General features: G+C 36.4%; 1 protein-coding gene across 8 annotated transcripts in view; it reads left to right on the top strand.

Moving 5' to 3' along the window:
• Dmd (dystrophin) overlaps nucleotides 1-21,969 on the top strand; it is a 2,621,826-nt gene that overhangs the window by 2,353,817 nt on the left and 246,040 nt on the right. For all 8 annotated transcript variants that reach the window (XM_029534042.1, XM_029534043.1, XM_029534037.1 and 5 more), the window contains exon 61: nucleotides 837-915. In XM_029534042.1, the coding sequence (XP_029389902.1) occupies nucleotides 837-915 (79 nt within the window). The remainder of the gene's footprint in view (nucleotides 1-836; nucleotides 916-21,969) is intronic.

Consider the following 21,969-nt stretch of genomic DNA (forward strand, 5'->3'; position numbering starts at 1 on the left):
CCTGCCTCTGCCTCCCGAGTGCTGGGATTAAAGGCGTGCGCCACCACTGCCCGGCTCATGAGGAACTTTATTGAAGAGTCACAACATTAGGAAGGTTGAGAGCCATTGACATAGGTTCTAGATATTGTCAAAGTCAGGCCTTTTCTCTTGAGACACAAATACTTTACTGACTGAACTATCTCCCCGACTCAATTTTAGTTTAAGTTTTACTGTCGTTTTTGTTTCATTATGCTTTGTTTTCTTTTGTTGAGGTGAGACTGGTCAATGTAGCTCTAGATAGCTTTAGTTCATGACCTCTCTGCTTCAGCACCTCAAGTGCTAAAATTTCAGGTGCTAAACTTGACTAATAATTATCATCAACCTTTGATTGTTTGTTGTTAAGAATTAATTATAACTCGATAACCACTCATAATTTACTAAAATTAATTTAACAAGAATCATTAGTATCAAAAACCATCAACTATGACCCAAAATCAAATATGTATTTACAAGCCTCTATCAGCACTCAATATAATACTTTGTGACAGTTTTCCCAGCATTTTGTAAAACAAATTAGATTGTGCACTTTTTTGGTGATTTCCAGTGAAGATAGTTATAAAAAGTATCATTTTAAAACTGTCAAAATAGAGCAACTTTGTTGTGTTTGACCTTGGTTTGTTAAACATAAGCATTGGAGAGCATTATAGTTAGGAATTATTAAAGCCAGAGTTATGAAGTGTTGCTTGTCTTTTCTTAGCCTTAGAGACCCAAAACATCTTACCATCAAGGAAACAGTGTTTTAATTGTTCCTCATTAAAAGCGATGAGAAAACATCATTTCTCTTCTCTTCCTCCCAGGTGGCTGTGGAGGACCGTGTCAGACAACTGCATGAAGCCCACAGGGACTTTGGTCCAGCATCCCAGCACTTCCTTTCCAGTAAGTCACTTTGATTGTTCCCCACTTAACCTCTTCAGTGTATCTTAGTAGCTAAACATTGGGCAGTGTTGAATTAACAGTAATCTCTGTCAAATACACTAGTTTACCCTGAACACTATTTCGTCCTGGAGCAAGAGACCCAGTTAAATCATTTTTTTTCTAGTCATCAGCTAAAACACAATTGTTTCCTGCAATATGTTCTCCAGTACTGACTTCAATAATATTTTGAATATCCCATAGTCACAACTCATTCCATAAAGGTGAGCATTATAAAATCCTGATATCATCCCTCAATATATGTTACTGCAAGTGTAATTATTTTCTATGTTAGACACAAATTCAGGGCCTTATTTATGCTAAGCAACAGTTGTATCACTGAGCTAAATCCCTAGCCTTTGTTCTTATAAGGCAAGATCTCACTGTGTACCTCAAGCTCACTATCCTTTTCCCTCAGCTTCTCGAGTGCTGGCGTTACAGACATGTGATAACATACCCAGCTAAAGTTCTTAGCAAAAGGCACAAATACTTTCATCTCCAATTGTTCTCTCACTCTAATTACTTTTACTTCTCTTTTATCATTCGTTTTTACTGTTCCCTTTTATTTACCAGTTTTTACAATTGGTTCATTGGATTTTGTAATCAATTGAATTATTTGTATATTAATAGTAAAAATTATATGGTTTGTAAGAAAGACAGCTTTAGTTTATGGAAAGTTTTACTGGAACATTCTATTAGTAAAACAATGAATATTAAATTGACAAGCACCTGTTTTCCTCTAATTAGTTTGGTAATTTTTAATATCTCTATGGTTATATGTTTCTATGGAAATATATAATACATATATGTGTATATACATATATATATATATATATATATATATATATATATATATATATATATATAGTGTGTGTGTGTGTGTGTGTGTATGTCTGTGTGTGTGTGTCTCTGTGTGTGTGTGTTAAGCTAGAAATAATCATAAGTTGACTTGTTCTAACTCTAGTTATTTGGACAATCTTTTAATACCACACATGATTAGAAGAAGAAGCGGGAAAGTTAAAGGTGCATTCAATCCTCCATGAGTGGAACTATGGCTTTTAGTAATCCTGCTAGAAAAATCATGAAGGCTGAAGATTGTCTTGGTAACAGCCAATCTATTTAGTTCAATTAAAACTAAATGTGACAATGTGCTCCTTGGTGACTCATAAACCATAAATTCAAATATTACTATTATGAATATTAATTACTTCTAAGATACCATGTATATCCATTCATACTTTCTTTTCTCTGCACCTCCCCTTAAATTCCCATGTCTTCTTCATTCAACTCTACTCCCAGAAAATGATATGTTACTCATTTAATGCAGATAACAGGTAAAGTTTAATGTCTACTTTTGAATAGGGTAAAAATCTATAAGCCTGGGGGGATGAGTCTCTGGGGGTAGAATGTCAGCCATAAGCTCTGAGCTTTCATGAGCTGGGTAAAACATCTTCACACCTTCCAAACCATATCATATGATACCTTCTAGAAAGGTCAAGCCTGTGGCCATGTGCAGTCAGAAAGAAACTGACCTAACTGCCTGAATGGGACCAGTCTTAGAAGTCAGGCCATTTTTGAATATTCATATGGAAAATCAAAATACACATAGGCGTTCTACTTATATGTGTAAAAATATACTAAAATGTTTAAAGGCATATTGCAGAAATAGGACAGTGAGACTAAATATGGATTGAATCTTCATGTTGTCTTCTTTAAATGCAAATATCATATACATTCATCTAGAAAACTTTAGACAACAGTAAGAACAAACAGGAAATTCTCACTACTCAGATATAACTCTCTCCAAATTTTAGTTTATATTTTTCCTATTTTTCTATCTGAGTCCAAGGTCATCTTCTTTTTATCTTTTTTCTTTTTCTTCCCTTTTCCTAATGCAGAGATAGCACCCACTGCCCTGGCGTGCGATCGCAAGTGCTCTACTACTGAGCTATATCACCAGCCTCTTTTGTCTTTCAAACCAGATAATTTAAAATAAAAAAGCATGATACTCCAGTACTTGGAGTCAGAGACTGACAGTTCAAGAGTACCTTGAGTTCAAGGCCATACTAGTTTATATAATAAGTTCAGATCATCCAGGAATACACCATGAGACCTTGTCTCAAAAAAAAAAAAAAAGAAAAGAAAAATTAAAGTTTTATGACTTGATTTCCCCCTTACTAATATATTTAAAATACTTCTGCTTACATAGCCTTCTATCAACTCATAATCTTAATAGCTGACCATAAAATTCCTTTTGTAGTTATGCCAAATTTACTGAGAATTCTGACTTTTGATACTAAGATTATCACCAAATGTTCACTATTCTATCCAATATCATGACTGCTACTCTACAGTCATGTCAGATGTTCTCTACATGACAAATGTCTAACTACATAGTTATAGAGCTAAAGGTTGTTTTGGTTGGTAGGACTTTCCATGTGGATTATCAATCTGAACTAGGAAGTTGCACAAGAACTTAAGTGTCACCTCAAAATCATGTTTGCGGCAGGGCATCTGGAAGTCACTTATTTTCCCTCCAGGTGTTGTCTACAAAAATCAAGCAACATCATTACTACAAAATAAATAAAATAAATATGTTTAAGTCATATTAAGGTTACAATAGAAGTGTTGGTTCAATACATGCTTGTCTCTAAGTTACTAGGAATAGTAGGATGATTTCTAAACCTCACCAACCATGCACCATGCACTTACTCACCAACAGTCAGTCTCTCTCTCTCTCTCTCTCTCTCTCTCTCTCTCTCTCTCTCTCTCTCTCTCTCAACTATGACCAGAATTTTTATAGGGGTATACAGTCACTCATGTTGGGAAACTACATGGCCAATAGTCATTTTAGTCATTTTTCTGTCAGATGAGACAAACAGACTCTCTGCTGTTTCTCCCTTCATTGCCCAAACAAGTTGTTTCTGTCATCTTAGATCCAAGTGCAAATGCAAAAATGAGAAGGCAGTAAAGTATTTTCCTTCTCCTTTAAACTACTTTAAATATTAATTCCTGCAACTTAACTGAGGGAGATATTTGAGCAATATAACTTCAATTGTTTCACATATTGTGCTCTTCTAAGTAATGTAAAAATGCATGCAATTATATAGTTGGATGTTAGTTATATAGTTGCATGTATTATATAGTTCCATGTCAAGCTCTTTATGTCTGTGATCAAGAAAGTATTATAATACTAGTTGATGAATACTAGCATCTAAATTTTGTTATTCTCTTGCTCTTTCAAAAATTTAGGAAGGCTTTCTAGGTTATTTTTTCCATTATTTGAGCTTCTATTGTGAATTGTACTTTTCTTTTAACCGAGGACAAATACATTTTACAAAAGCTAAAAGTCCTTTAGTAGCAATTAAAAGAACTCACGGTATCTTCATGTTATACATTCTAGAATCCCTTAGAGAAACATTTTCCAAGCTGTGCTTTTTGGGACATTAATGTTCTGTATGACTTTAGTAACTGTCCCTGAGGGTTGACAGAGATGAGCAATACTTTCCCTTCTGGATATCTTGGGACCTTTGGTAGACATTGGGACTCTATAAAGAGGACAGAGAGACAGACTCTGGTTCTTATTCATAATTAGGTGACTGTGGAAACACTGTTTTTCAGTTACATTTAATTTGTCATTAAATATATCATATAACACACTGAGTCTTTGCCCAATGTGTAATGAAAAAAAAATAATTCCTAAAAGTAATGACAATATGACCCTATTATGAAGAAATTGCAAGCAGGCATACTTTCTATTTCTCAAGTTCCTAACCCCTGTCCAACCTTAGCCCAGTAGTCACTTCTGTTGTCTACCTTCTTATCTTGTGAGATGGCTCCATCCTACCTGTACCATTAACTTTCATTTGTGAATCCTGAAATCAGTTGAATGACTTGCATCCTCCAGTTTTGGGTGGAATGGAACAGACAAGAAAAAATTTAGAATATAGCATATAAAGATAGCCACATATTATTTGACACCTCACTTATTCAGTGAGGGATTCATGTGTGTACTAGATCACAATGTAAAATGCTTTCATTCTGGGAGACACGGCCAAACGTTTTGGAAAATGCTAAACAATTTCAGTCGACCCCTTATTTTATAAATGACAGAACAGGTGCAAAAGATCAAATGATGTGGCCAAGGTCACAAAATTTTACATAATAGATCATGAGGGGCACTGGGCTTCTGGCCTTCTAAGTCAAATCTCACACTGTCCATCCCTTTAAGAATACATACTCAAGCCAATGACTGTGTGTGTATTGCCAAGGGTTTTTCCTTATCTTTTCTCTTTGTCTCTTTCTCCACCGTATGCTGTTACTAAGATGTTTTGAAAAAATTCAGTTGTTTTCTCAGTACCTCTGACTCAAAGATTATCTTATTTATAGTATGGATATTACTTAAAAGTATAAGTTGGCTAGGTCTATAGTACATTTCTATATTCCTAGGCATTAGGGAGGCTGAATCAGGAGGATTGTTTGATACCAGCCTGGGCAAAATAGCAAAGGCTTTCTCATTAAAAAAAAAAAAAAAAAAAAAACGGAGAGCAGGAAATAGCTTTAGTTTGTATATATGGATTATGTGGGTTCAAATTCTCACTCAGATATCTAAGAAATTACTTAATATAACCTTAATTATTATTGAAAACATTGTATAAAATTAACATATGTCCATATTTCATCTATATTAGAATATAGTACTTCAAAATATATTAGAATATCATACTTCAAAAGCTATGCTATCAAAAGGCTTCTTATGAACAATAGGATTTTGAGTTCAATGAAATATAGTAACATTATGTTATAATGAAAGTCAAATTATTAATATATATTCGACCCTTAGAAGAGTTCCTGGGACATGGTAAATGCTACACTGCTACACTTGTGCTTGCTGCTCACATTAGCTTTAGTATCATGATTGCTATCATCTTGGCAGTTGAATCTTTTAGATTCAAGCTTCTCACACAATATCATTTATCTTCTTACATTTGATTCTCAATATAAGTAATCTCATCTCTGAACATGAATGTAATGTGAAAGTCCAATGCCTCACATATTATAAGGGACTAATAATTGTGTAATTAATGAACAGATGGATAATCCTATGGGTAGACTCTAATTTCAATCATATCAGAATGTGCTCAGTATTGATGAAAATTATTATTCTAGGATGATACCTAAAATTTTATAGGTATTCAATAAGTATTTACAGAATTATTTATCACTAAGATGTTAAAAGGTAAAATTACTCATGACATTGTTAAAACACAATTGTCTGAGAATCTAACATAATGATTATCATATAGCCAGCACTCAATATATAAAGTTATGTTGCATTCATAACTTTACATGCTCATTTTTATAAAATTCTACTTTGCCATGATAAATAGTAAGGGGCAATATCAGGTTCCAAATTATGGCGTGATCACAGGGATATTTAAGAATAAAATAACAGAAATATGCACAGTAGTACTGAAAGTGAAAATACATCCAAATATAAAGTTATTGCATCTTTGTACATTTGCAGATTATTTTTAAGGAGCATATATTATTTTCATAACAGAAAAAATCAATAAAGGATAAAATTCTTATACTCTAGCTTTTAACCCAATGACCTCTCTAAGTATTATACTCTATTGGTGACAATGAAACACTATAAGATAATTCCATTCTTATTATTTATTCTAAATGAAGAACTGTGAACTTCAACAAGTGACTTTTCTGTTCACAGATTATGAGACATTATAAAAAGAAAGAAAGAAAGATCAGTTATTTCTTGCAGACTTTATCATCTTAACTGGTTTAATCTTATCCCTGGTTAATTCTTTTTTTTTTCTCTTGTTGGAGAAACTCATGCTTTTATAGCTTCTCCTCAATACATAGGGCAAAATATTTTGTTTCCAGCTTCAGCGTGGCTAATTCTTCACCCTCAAACCTCTTCCTTACATGCATGATTTTTTTCAAATAGAAAATAAAAAAAAGCCAGGCATGGTCATGCATGCCTTTGATAACTTGAAAGACAGAGACACATGAATCTCTGTGACTTTCAGGCTAGCCTGATCTACTGATCTACACAGTGAGTTCTAGGCTAACCAGGTCCTATAATTAAGGCCTGTCTCAAAAATCGTGGGGTAGGGGACAAAAAGCCTTTAAGCTAATCTAATAATTGCTGGCATTCAGATAATAAATTATCTTCCAACACAGATCACCATTGCCCTTAGGGAATCACTGGCTTGAAATATGAGAGGGGTAGTAATTTAGAGCTTCAGATGGGTTTAAATACATCATCCTGATAAAAGTCCAAAAGAATCTTGCAAGTACAATATGAGGTAATTTTCTGCCTAGAGTTTTTTGTCAAGAATCTCAGGGTAAAATAATTTGGGCTGGTTTCTTCAGCAATCACATGTAATTCTACATGTTTGGAATTGGGACAAAAGCTGTCAAAGCTGTCGGCGATGTTGGTCATGATTCTCTAAGGCTAAAGATAGGCTAATAACTTGCACCTGTTTCTCAGAACCTATTTCTATGACTCTTTCTCATCTACTACCTTTTACATAAAGATTCTGTGGCATTGGCCTTATGTAGACCATGCATTTGAACACATAAGTAGTCTTAGGAAAGGTTCTCTATTTCTTCTCTGGGGATTTAAATCCTGGAGCTGGCATCATATAGAAAACTGGCTCAAGAGATGTAATTGGTGAATACAAAGGAATTGTAAGGTGGTAAAAAAAAAACCTACTTTTGGTAGGATTCAGTCACTCAGAAATGACCATACAAGGAATCACACATTATGGTCATATGTCATACCTAGTTTGTCAGATTACGACTAATAAATACTATGTTGTCTAGATTAACCAAGTCACTTGACACAAAGGTATAATCCCAATGTCTATGTGCCACAAGGGTAAACATTCATTGAACCTTGTACAAAACTTTCCAGAATTAAGCACTGAAATATCACGATTCCTGAAAATATCTTCAGTTCTAGGGAAATCATAATAATTAGTCATTTTAGCCTTGGAGACATTTCCATACTAGCACAGCTTTAAGTGGGGTTCCTTATAGAAGCAATTTGTTCAGCAAATACTCTCAGCTGAAGGGAATAGAGGGAAGTTGTCTGCAGTATGAGGATGCTGGAGCAAGGGTAATTCAAACCAAATAAAGACACAAACCTCAATATGATCCCATAGAAGACTCTGGAAGGCATATTACACTACAAACCTTAGGAACACTACTAACCATTCACTGAGAATAAATAGATTCCAGTGTATTTAGAGATGGTAAAGCAGATCCCATTTGGCCAAAGAGATTCTGTTAGTTATGTTACATGCTGCTTGCACAAAATACCTGGCAAAACCAACTTAGGGGAGAAAGGGCTCATTTTGGTTCACAGTTTAAAGATGCAGTCCTTCATGGTGGGTATTTTATGGCAGCTGATTGCATCTCATGTGCAGCCAGAAAGCAGAGGGAGAAGAATTCCTGTGCTCGTCTCACCTTCTTATCATTCAGTTAAGGACCTCAACCTACAGAATGAAACTGCCCACAGCTGGGATAGCTCTTCCCATCTCAGCCTAGTCAAATGATCCCTCAGAAGTATATCTAGAGACGCATTTTCATTATGATTCTGAACCCTGTTAATTTTACAAGGTTAACTACCATAGGAGTACTCTAGTGAAGGGATGAGTGGATCCTTACTACCCAGCCGACACTCAGAAGCTTCAGAGATGTGTCCATAATCCAGCCTGGCTAAAGGAATCAAAGTGGATCACCAGTAGTGACCACTTCTTGGCTTGTGAAGTGACTATGATATCCTGTACAGACGTTTATTTAGAGTTAAGGTATGGCTTTAAGCTTTGTCACTAGCCATCACTAATTTATCTTATAGCTACAAGAAAATGTCTGATCATGTGGCAGTTGTGAGGGAAATGCTTATGTCTTTCTTATTTCATCATCCTTGTGACAGATTCTTCTGGAGATAGTCTCATGATGACCTGTGGTAAGAGAGACTAGTGCTAGATTTCTGAATCAACTCCATGTCATGGACACTATTTTAGTGGAATAGTGGATCTAAAAGCTATATTTTTACACTCTCCAGAAAATGAAAGCATTTGTGCATTTGGCCTAGGGTACTCTTTTGTCATCTGTCCCAGAATACAAAGTTTTGCACAGCAGAAATGGTGGAATCACATCCCTGTGGGCAAAAATCATTACTTTCATTTTTCCATTTGGATGTTTTCCATTTTCAGAACACAACCAGTTTGAGATTGCAAAATACTTTCTGGTGAGAACTTTGAGGTGAAGACAAAGGCTTGTTATTCTTTTGTAGAATTACATAAACCATTCCTACCTAAAAACTACTCTTCTGAATTTTTAAATAGATTTTTCCACATATATACAAAGAAAAACTCACCTTTGTTTCAGTCAGGTGCAGGTATTGCTGTACTTGCTATGTTTCTGTAAGACTCTAAGGAATGGTAATATGTTATGAGAGTTATAGTTTCAGGATGCAGTGACACAAAAAGACCAGGAATGGCTTGGTGCAATAGGCCAATAACCTTGCTGCTCAGGAGCGTGAGGCAGGTAGATTGCAAGCTGAAGACCTGCCCGGACTTCAGACAGATTCAAGGCAACCTGGAAAACATCTTCAATGCTTATTCTCAACCTAAAAGAAAGTTGAGGCCTGGGATCCAACCTTAATGGCAGAGTGCTTTCTTGTATAAACAGGACACTGCTTTAATTCCTAATACATACATATATATATTTATATATATATATATATATGGAGAGAGAGAGAGAGAGAGAGAGAGAGAGAGAGAGAGAGAGAGAGAGAGAGCGCTCCATCATCTTTGCACAACTTGACGCACTTGTTTCTATATGTGTGTATTTGTTGGCACAAACTTTAATTTATCACAGTATCATGGCCTCTCTTGTCTAACAACAACAACAAAAACCTATCATTTTTACCCTTTTGGTTTGTTTGTTTTGTTTCGTTTTGTTTTGTTTTTCAAGACAGGGTTTCTTTGTGTAGCCCTGGCTGTCCTGGAACTCACTCTGTAGACCAGGTAATGTAATCCTGGCTGCCCTGGCCTGTAACTCTCTGTATAAACCAGACTGACCTTGAATTCAGAGATTTGCCTGCCTCTGCTTCCTGAATGCTCTGATAAAAGGAAATCAAGCACCACCACTCACCACAATTTTTACTTCTTTGTGATTTTTTTTTCATTTTTGTGCCATTTTATTCATTCCCTCACTTTTCTACTATCTGTTTATCCCTGTATGTTTAGGTCAGCCATAACACTGATTTAATAAGTGATTTCATATCCATCTGTCTTAGTTAGGGTTTTACTGCTATAACAGATACCATGATCAAGGCAACTCTTATAAGGACATTTAGTTGGGTCTGGCTTATAGGTTCAGAGGTTCACTCCTGTATTATCAAGGCAGGAGCATAGCAGCATCCAGGAAGGCATGGTGCAGGAAAAGTTGAGGGTTCTACATCTTCATCTGAAGGCTGCTAACAGAATACTAGCTTCCAGGAATCTAGAATGAGGGTCTTAAAGTCCTTACCCACAGTGACACACCTACTCCAACAAGGCCATGCTTCTTATAGTGCCATTCCCTAGGCCAAGCATATACAAACCATTATTATACCATCTAAGAGTGCATTATTATACAATCTAAGAGTGAAATACAGACTTAACTGTAAACCAGTCCTTCCTGTACTATGTACTATAACACTTTGAGGCTGGTAATTGTTAGGAAATCCCTCTGTATCATCCCTGGCAAATGATCTTCAGCCTCTATCTACTGCATGTCAGTAATACATTTCCTCTTTTGTTGTAACAAACAGAAATGTCTGCAGAAATAGTCAAATATCTCCCAAAGAGTAAAATTGTTCCTGATTGCAACTGTAATCTCATTTATTAGTTGTTTACTTGGGTTCTTTTAAAACTCGATCTTACAATGTATCACAGACCTGCCTAAAACTCATTATATGGTTCAGGCGACCTCAAACTCATACCAATCTTAGCCTTCAATATACTCAGATAAGAGGTTTTTGATACCATAGATGGAAAACAGCTCTATTATTTGTCTGCCTCTGAACAATGTATTATCATGGATGTGGGGAGTCATGTAGAGTTCCATGCTTGTGAAATAAAATAAGTCTACGTCTCTACACCCTCATCATCATTCCCTACAATATACACAGAAAAGAAAATGAAATGAAAGTATTCAACATTCTCTAGGGAGTGTCTGAATTGCCTTTCTTGACAAAAGATTGAACCTGACAGAGACAAGGATGCATGTGTTCTATAGACAGCCTTTGATTTACACATGGTAGAAAAACCTATGAAAGTCTAAATGTAACAAACACAGACTATAGGGTCAGCTGAAATTATCATTGGGTTGTTTCCAAACATTCCTTCTCCCTTATCCTCTCTTCTTTAGTTGCAAACACCTGTGATATACCTTGAGAACCATCTCATATTTTAAATTTTATATTACAGCCACCTCTTAGGGAAATCCATATATGAAGGACAGTGTAACATAAAGACTGTGATATCGCTTCGTGATTTGATTTCCCCTCACTTTTATAATGAGGTTGATGATATTGTCCATTGTAAGAACTGATGATCATTATTTAAGGTGGGTGGCCTGTGATCTCCACTAATAGTTAAGGTCTTTGAGGACAGCGGAAAATTGCATCAGCCTCTTACCTTACAACTTGAGTCACACCAATGACAGGCAAGAGTTAGAATACAGGACGGATGATTAAATAGATCCTATTAGGAAATTGGGCAAAGTGTGAGCAACATAGGGTAAACAGCATGCTTGGGTGTGCTCTGTGTGTGTGTGTGTGTGTGTGTGTGTGTGTGTGTGTGTATGGTATGTGTGTATGCATGCATGTGTGTGACTTTTTTTAAAAATTAGCTTTGTGTTAAAGTATCTCTTACAAACATGCAAATTATGCCTTGATTGAATGAATAATGCAGTACTTTAAAGGCTCTTCTCACTCTGATACATATCCTGTGCTTAGTCTAATAGCCTAAGAAGTTAATGAGCTTTCCTTTATTTTATCTCAGCTAAGAAATGATTTGTCACTTAACAATATCTATTGAATGACCATTATCAATCAAGTTCCATTCAAGAAACTTGAAAATAGCAGTAAACAAAAAACAAAGTTTCTGTCTCATACAACTTAAATTTTAATAAAATGTATACAATCAAGTAATGATGAGATTAATAAAGAAGAGTAAATGGGCCAGAGGGATGAAGGGAGGATTTTTAATGTTTTTTAAGTTTTGAAATGATGCTTTAATCACATAATTTCCCTCCTCCAACTGCTCCCATATACCTTCACATTCAATGTAAATTCATGACCTCATTCTCTTTAAATGTTAACTATGTCTCTAAATTCATATATATAACCTGCGTAGTCCATGTAATCTTGGCTTTTCCTTGGGAACATGATTTTCCTGACTCTCAGCATTAAGGGAAGGAATGTTTTAAGTAGAAGGGTCAGACATGAAGAGATCAGAATGTGGGAGTGGTGGGTTAGACTGATTGGAGTGCAGACTTCAATAAAACAAGAGGGGGACGGTTAGCTCCTATTCTATTGCTGTGAAAAGAGACCATCACTATAGCAAGTCTTATACAAGAAAGCATTTGACTGGGAACTTGCTTACTGTTTCAGAGGTTTAGTCTGTTATGGTGGGAAGCATAGCAGCATGCAGGTAAACACGGATCTGAAGGACCTGAGAGTTCTGCATTCTGATCTGTAGACAGCAGGAACAGAGCAACTGTGGGACTAGTGTGGGGTTTATAAACCCCAAAGTCCACCCCAAGTGACGCAGCTCCATCAACAAGGCCATACCTATTCCAGCAAGGCCACATATCTTTCTAAACCTTCTCAAATTGTTCCACTCCTTGATGACTATATGTTCAAATATACAAACCTTTGGGAGCTACTCTCTTTCAAACCACCACAATGACGTAATCAGATAGATTTACTGGGAGCAAAGTGTCCCAGACAGACGAGGCAGTAAAGCTAAAGGCCTCCACATGGGAGAATGATTAGAGGGTTTGAGGATTAACGAGGAAGCAAGTGTAACTGGAGTCAAGAAACAAGATGGAGAACTTCAGATCAGTGAGGGACTAAGAGCCACACCAGGAAGACTTTCTTAGCTATGACCACAAGTCTTCAGAACTTGTTAGCAAGAAGAGAAAGCTCCAGGTTCTCATTCAAGAAATAGAATGGATCTGTACCATTCTTACTGGTTGTAACATTCTTATGTCATTCACTCATTCATGTATATTTCAAGTTCCCTAAGCACTAGAAATCTACGGATGAGGGCCTGGTGACATAGCTCAGTTGGTACAGTGTATGTCTAGAATGCAGGAAATATTTTATCCAAATTACTACATGATAATGGCATGTGCTTATAACCCTGGAAGCAGGAGGAGCAGAAGCCCAAGGTCATTCTCATTTGCGTGATTCTCAGCTGTGTGGTAAGTTCATGAGCACCCTAGGAAATCCTAGACCCTGAGATACATGAGAGCTTTTCTCAAAAATGAAGAAAAGAAAAATAGAAAGATACGTATAGAAAAGACCAAATTTTGCCCTTGGGATCCTCAAATTCTAAGCAAAATAGACCTATAAGTAGACCTATAGCATTGGTAAACTACAAGGACTATAAGAGTAGAATAGAAACCGGAACTAATTCTGTAAGGAATTAAGGAAGGAAATAATTTGTACTGATGCGCATTCTCCCTGAGGCTATATGCAAATTTGGGGTAGTGGGTATTCTTTCTAATAGAAATCTAGCAAAGAATGTCTCTAATTGTTTGGTCCTTGATTTCAGTTAACAAGAGTCATGAGATGTATTCAGCAATGAAAAAGTAGGTTCTTCCTTCCACTTAGCCATTCTGATATGATGAATAACCTCCTTTGCATCTTATGAGTTGTCTCCTTATAGCCCTTCTGTTCAGAAAAGGAACTTCTTATGTATGTATAATGAATATAAATATAGGTTTTAGAGAGTGCTAATATTTTAATGAGATAGAAATAGACAGACACGGGATAGGATAATTGAAGAGTTAGTCAACATGGGGGCAATATAATGTGGAAAGAAAAAAGTCTGAGGAAAAATGTCTGGGAAAAAATAGAAGAGGCACAGAAAGAGCTCATTTGTTGTGAGTTAAAGACAGAAGGGACTTGTTCTTAAAATGTAAAATGTGAATTTTTCTCTTTTCCATTACAATAAGAGATAACTTTAAAATGGCTATTTTATAAAGAAAAGAAGTTTGACTGCACAAAGTAGTAGAAGGCAGTACCACGGTAAAGTAAATGTACAACTAGGATCACATGTCACAATAGGAAGCCACCTAAAGAAGGACTAGGCTTGCTTCTTTATAAAACTATGCTGCAGGAGGCTAGAGAGGTGGCTCAGTGGTTAAAAGCACTGGCTATTAACTATTCCAGAGGACCTGGATTCTATTCCCAGCACAAAGACAGTTGCTCACAAACATCTGTAATTCCAATTGCAGGGGATCCAAGCTTTCCATGGGTCTGAAGCATGTAAGTGTTAGCGTACAGACAAACATTCAGGCAAGATACAAATATACATTTAAACAAAACATCATCACCACCACCACAACCACCTCCACTACCACCACCAAAAGTTGTTATCTTAAGCCAGGCATGCTTGTGCATGCCTTTAATCCAAACAATTAGAAGGCAGTCAGTCTACATAGTGAATTTCAAGTCAGCCAGGACCACATAATGAGACTCTGCCTCAAAATATCAAGTATTGCTATCCTTAAAACTAACCAAGGTCCCACGAAAATTAATTTACTCTTCATGGTGGCCAGTACATTTGACCTAACTGCCTAACCCACTAGGCCCCACCTCTTTTTTTTTTTTTTTACATGTTTAAGAAGTTTTAAGATTTAATTCATTGGTGTCTTAAGAATTCCATCGAATCATTGGGTTCTTTCCCCCTAATATTTAATTGTAAGATGGGGCTGATTTGAACTTACAGTCTCTCTAGCTGCATATGTAGCAGAAGATGGCCTAATCGGCCATCACTGGGAATAGAGGCCCCTTGGTCTTGCAAACTTTATATGACCCAGCACAAGGCAAGGCCTGGGCCAAGTAGTGGGAGTGGGTGGGTAGGGGAGCAGAGGTGGGGGGAGGGGTATAGGAAACTTTCGGGATAGCATTTGAAATGTAAATAAAGAAAATAATAATTTAAAAAAAGGACTTAAATCTTTTAATAGTCTAGAGTAGTCTGGAAAGCATGAGAATGCCTACTGGAGAGATAACTTTTACTATGTCCTCCCAAAAATTTTAGGCCCCACCTCTTAAAGTTCCTAGTACCTCAGTATCGCCACCCTGAGGATCAACATAAACTAAATCCAAACCATCACAGAGTTTGTGTTGTAGAAATTGACCTAATTTAGCTATCACTGCAAAGAAACTAATTCAAAAGACAAGAAGGCCTGGAGTAGAAACATCAATTAAAGATGTTAGGGAGGGAGAGAAAATTTCAAATAGAATCTTCAGTTATTTATGGAGCCTAGCAAAAAACAACTCACAAGAACTTTCCTATCTTAATACAAAATAAGTAAGACAAGGCTTGCATTTTAACCGTGATAGTCCATAATATTTTGGCAAAGCATTTTTCAAACATAAACCATCCATACCAATTTAAAGAGAAGAGAGAAAAATAAAAGAGAAACTAAGTTTGCTAGTGTGGAATATAATTTAGAATTCATCAGTGGACATTGAAACGAAAATCAAGTATTTATTTTAGTGTATACATCTTTACCAATTTGCTTTGGATTCCCACACAATATTAATGTCAACTGATAAAAGACAGTTTATTTCCATAGCTGATAGCAAAATCAGGATGCCAAAAGGAAGATTTCTCTCCTTTCATCTTTTACTATTCGGAGTACTTCATAGTTGTTTTTGAAAAGTCAGAAAATGACTGGAAAAAGAAGATGAATTATGTCATTGCATTACTCACTGGGCTCATGCTTTGTTGGTCAATATTGGGAGTCTGGTTCCTTTTCCTAATTACTAGAATTCCTAACAGTAATGACAGGTTACTTCTTGAGCTAAATATCCTGATAACTCATGGCATTAATAATAATATTAAAGCAAAAATATATAAACTATGCCATGCAACTGACAACAGGATTCTCACAACAGCCCTACAAAATCAAATATATGATTGTCAACATGTTCAGGTTCTTATTTGTAAACAGGATGGATGATCAGCTGTATAGAAAGGGCTTACCGTGACTAGTTATTGGGTCTCAAAAGCATCAACACTCCAGACTAGTGGGAATAATCTCCACTCATCCTCAGATGCAAGCAGAGGAAGTGACTAAACACATGGAAGGATGCTGGATTCTGTTTTCATGCTTTTGGGTTTAGCTAAAGCTTGACTGGAAAGTTCTGTCTGCTTCATGCTATGGGTTAGTAGGGTTTGTCTTCAGGTTGTGAATTCAGTTCAGATTATTTCTAAATATGTTAGGGATTGAGACCCAGGTTGAAGGAGCAGAATTCACCGCCTGGGGCGTGTTCTCATAGCAGATTGCCAGCACCCAAGAAAACAAACCTCTGTTCAAGTTCACAGCACATCTCCTAAAGCAGGGGAAAAGTGTGAAGCCACACTGTCCACCAGGAAAAGACCATGGCTAGAGTTTGCAGATTTAATTCTCTTACAATGGAATAAAAATTGGACTCAAATTAAGACCATCCAATTAACTTATTTTTTTAATTGCTTTCACACCCTTAATCCTTTCTCAGTCTTCTTATCTTGGTTCTAGATGGATATATCTATCACCTCTAGTCATTTGGTTTTTACTATCTGAGCTTCTCCCCACTGTCTCAGGTTTCCAGTTTTACTTTCCTTGAAATTTCCCTGGTGCCTAATACAATAACACTCGCACAGAGAGCATTCAGCAAATGGTGTTGACTGCCTGCCGTCTTTTAAAAGCACATCTGGATCAACTCTAAAGGCACCTGGCAATATTGCACTGACTTTTTAGTAACCTGACTTAACCCAGATGGCCCAAAGATTGTAACCACTGTTATCTGATAATGTCATCATCTGGCTCTCTTCAAATTTATTCAGAAATACTATGAGCAGAAGTTGGACACCACTCTGTTTCTACACATACATACACACCTATATTTATGGACCTTGATTTCTTTTCTACTTTCCGAATGACCACAGTGAGGCTTTAGATGTTGTTCTGTGTGTCTGTATGAAGGAGCCTTTCTTTCACGAATCGTGCCAGGTAATATTACTTATTAGACTTGGCGGGACTCTGCAGCCAGCACCACTGGATAATAGATAGTGTTATCTCAGCAACTCAGTCACCTTGCCAAGTAGTTTAGCATGAACTCTTGACTCCCCAGATCAAATATAAACCTGATATGCTAAATGACTTGGCTATTTCCTGACAAATCCCATGGTGTGCTGTTCTGTTCACCATGTGTGATGGTCTCAGAGCTCAGTGTTATCTGCCTGACAGCTCATATAATATTTACAGGTTGTTATTCGTGAGGAATTTTAGTTAGCCATAAAGATTTTCACAGCTATGGCAGACATTAGAGGTCTCATTCATCACTCTTGTGACCTTCCCCTCTGGAATGTAGCTCATCTGTCTCTGCTATTGAAATCTTTATGGAAAATCAGCTCATCTTTGAAAAGTTTAGTAAGTGATCCTAAACTTTTCATTGAATCTTTACTTTTGATATATGACACAGACATATGAAGCACTATGCTGATTTTAATTTAATGTTTTGAAAAGCATTAAATTTAACTCCCCCTTTCAGATAAGTGACAGAAAACTTACAGGGACTATATGCATCACATCAAATGAAAATAGAAGCCATACAGAAAGCAATTGCAAGGAGAAATGATACATAGACATACTTGCAGCTTAATAACTACCTGAAGACTTAAACAGTGGATTGCAGTCTTGAAGATGGCTTCAGAAAGTTAAAATAGTAGAAATAAGTCCTTCTTGTAATCGTATATCACAAAGATGGCCTCATCTAAAAATTCAGTAAAGACAAGGGTTGAACAGGCTATTTTGCAGAACGATGGAGAAGGAATAACCTACTGTCTAACACTGTCCCTCTTCACTTAACACTTCCTTCACGTCAAATGCAACTTTCCAATGCTTGATCAGGGCCTAGTCTAGCTACTTCCCCTTGGAATGCTTCCTTCTTCAACCCCAGAGCTATGCCTCTACCGTTACCTCTTTATATCTGCCCTAGTCATGTCCCCTATGCTCAAAGCATCAAATGCCTCTTCTAAAACGTTGATCCATTGGAATCACTGTTACTCACATTCATAAGCTAGGATTTCCTTACCTAATGCAAGTGTCTGTGTTGTGTTTTGATTGTGGTTCAATTGCCACCAAAGTATACGAGTATAGTGCTCACATCTTCTCCAGTGATGGGCAGTATACTCATACTTTTATCTTTATTCTTTTTAACCCGTCTCAAAGTTTTAAGAACACTGTAGAAACTACTCTACACTGTATGCCTCTATGGTTCATTCATCTAAGACAACAGAATCATTGTACCCATTAAATATCAACACTCCAGTTCCTCCTCCACTATGACTTGGCTAGCACCACTCTATTTTGTTTCTGTAAGATTTACTTATCATAGGCAAACCATCCTAAAGAGCCTAATCTTGTCTATGATGCTCATCGCTATCAGATACCTTATAAAGGTATAATGGTGCAATATTTGATCTTTTATTTGAGGACACATCTTCAAATTCTATCCACACTATCACAATTGAAAGATTTTCATTCATTTATACTTGATTGTTTTATGAGGCAGGTCCTACTCTACAGCCCAGGCTCTCCACAAACTCTTGAGCTTCTTGCCTCAGACTCCTAAGTGATGGGATTATAAATGTACACTATCAAACCCAGTGATTTTCATCTGTGTTTCCTTGTTTGTTTGTTTTTTGTTTGTTTGTTTTTGTCACCTTCATAAAATCTGGGGCCATCTGAAAAGAAGGAACCTAAAGAGAAAATGCCTCCATATGATTGACCTGCATACAAGTCTGTGGGGGAAATTTTACTGATTTATGATCATTGTGAGAGGGCTTAGTGCACCTTGAACTATCCCATACCTTAGCAGATGGTCCTGAGTTGGACAGGAAAGCAAGCTAAGCAAGCCATAAATGACAATCCAGTAAGCAACATTTCTCTATGACCTACCTCTTCTTCAGCTCCTCCAGATTCCTGCCTTGAGTTCCCACCCTGATTTCCCTTCACAGTGGAGTGTAACTTGAGATCTCTAAGCTGAAATCGATCTTTTCTTCCCTAAGTTACCACTGATCATGGTGTTTCATCATGGCAATAGAAAGCAAACTAAGATACCACCTCTTTTAAAGCTAAATAATATCCCATCATATAGCAATGTGTTATGTACTTCCAATTCTCTTTCACAACCTTCCTTCAAGGACTCACCCATTTTCATAGCTTCAATCATTCTAACACATATAATCATTTCCCACTTGAGTTTCAATAAAAAATATCCATCTTCTAAATATTTAACATAATTATATTATTCATTGAAACTTTTATCCTAATTTAATTTTCTGCCAATGAACACTCTTTAATTGCCTAGTAACTAATTCTTAAAATAATCTGTAATTTCTCACTACTTGTATGAATCACTTATGAGGTGCCTCTCCACTCCACTCTTTTACCTTTGGTCTCAGTATATGATGTCAACAAAAACAAAACTCTAATTTGACAACAATCTAAACCTCATAACTCCTAATTATGATGAATCCTTTATTACAGAAGAGTCTGTGTAAAATGAACTATGCCCTTCTATTTTGTAATTATTTGAGTTATTTCACAACAGGCAACCTTACAGATGCAGAAAGTAGAATGGGGAGCCACAGTATGTGGCTAGGAGGAAATTAAAAGCTATGCTTCAGTGGGTACAAAATTTCAGTAACTTGAGATTAATTGATATAAGGATATTCTGTACAAAAGTATCTATAGTTGCTATTGTAGTATTGTGTTCTATAGTGTTTACTGCACGAAATATAGGCTAATGGTTTTATCATTAATGCCGATGAAAGATCTATTGTACAGATGCAATTTCTTTGAAAAAACAGAGATAGAAAAAGAAAAGCCATAAGCTCAGGAAGCTGAGTAAGATTCAAATGCACTTTTCTTTGTTATATTTTACACTGCATGTGGCACATTGACAATAGTTAGCAGGGGCTAGAAAGATGGCTTGGTGGTTAAAAGCACAAACTACTCTTCTAGAGGAGCAGAGTTCCATTTCCCAGCAATGATATAGAAGCTCACAACCAAGTAACTCCAATTCCAGATGATCCAGTTCCCTCTTCTGCTTTCTGTGAGACCATGCACGCATGCACGCACGTGCGCGTGCACGCGCACACACACACACACACACACACACACACACACACAGGCATTCACACAAACATGACTATATATCTTTCAAAACCAGTAGTGAGCAGTGGATTCAAGATGTGATGACACCTACTTTCTAACTGTGGCAGGGAGATTTATTCTATAACTATTCAGATAGCATCTTATAGATATGAGATTACAAACATCATTTGTAAAATGATTAACATTTGCAAAGTATTTCCATATTGTCTGACATTTTATATCCTGACATGTTATAAAAAGGAGATATAGCTATTCCCATTCTACATATTCAGAAGGAGAAAGAAATAAGGTAATGAAGTGTGGTGCTAGCCTCAGGAATGAAATCTACTTTTTCAGAATTTATACCCTGGAAATTCCACATGACCTCAAAACTCAGGACCAGACATTGGAATAAAAAGTTGAGTAGCCTATGCTCCTTTCACCATTCAAGGAATTTATATTTGAGGAGGAAAGGAACATGTGAAAGATATTATATCCTCAATCCATTGTACTAAATGTCATATCTAATATACCTTGAATAGTATACCAATAGATAGCATTGACATAACAAATATTTTTTCTCTTTCCACACAAATCAATAAAGACTTCTGATGGCCATGTCATGTATATAAATCGCCTTTATAATGTCTGTTCAAGTTAGGGTTATCATTGTGATAAAACACCATGACCAAAAGCAACTTGGGGAGGACAGGGTTTATTTGGTTTATGTAATCACACCACTGTTAGTCATTTTCAGGACAGGAACTCAAACAGGGCAGGAACCTGAGGACAAGACCTGATGCAGAGGCCATGAAGGGGAACTACTTACTGGCTTGCTGCTCCTGGCTTGTTCAGCCAGCTTCTTATAGAACCCAGGACCACCATCCCTTGGATAACACCATCCACAATGGGCTGGGCCGTCCACCATCAATCACCAATTTTTTAAAATCTCCTACATGCTTACCTACAGCCTGATCTTATGAAGGGATTTTCTCAATTAAGGCTTCTTCCTCTCCAATGATTCTAGCTTATATTATTGGCATGAAACTATCCAGCACAATGTTCACAGCCTTTAATTAAATAAATATATTTCTAGGACTTTTTGTTAAGAAAAAATTAACAAAAATATATGTAAAAGTTATTTTAAAATGGTCATTATGGCCTTGCATTTTAAAACTCAAAACAATCTAAATATTCTTAAAGAGGAATTTCCTCTATAAATTGTGGTGTATCCACTAATGTGGATTACATATATTAATGTCATTTCATTCCTACTATAAAATAGGTATGGCACTGCAAGTCTCTAGTCTTGGGAGTTTCAGACATGATTAATGTAAATTTGAGGCCAGACAGGGCTACAGAGCAAGAGCCTGGCTCAAAAAACTGTTTTAACTCGGGAAACATATCAATAAACCGTCACTTTAAAGAAATATAAAGCCATAGTTACATCAAAACATGCACAGATGTTGGTACAAGATTTGTTTATGTTTGCAAACATTGAAAAGTAATCTAAATGTCAGATTCAACAGCTAAGTGGTATATCCATTATCTATA

This window comes from Mus pahari, chromosome X, assembly GCF_900095145.1.
Source record: "Mus pahari chromosome X, PAHARI_EIJ_v1.1, whole genome shotgun sequence".
NCBI classification, from domain to species: domain Eukaryota; kingdom Metazoa; phylum Chordata; class Mammalia; order Rodentia; family Muridae; genus Mus; species Mus pahari.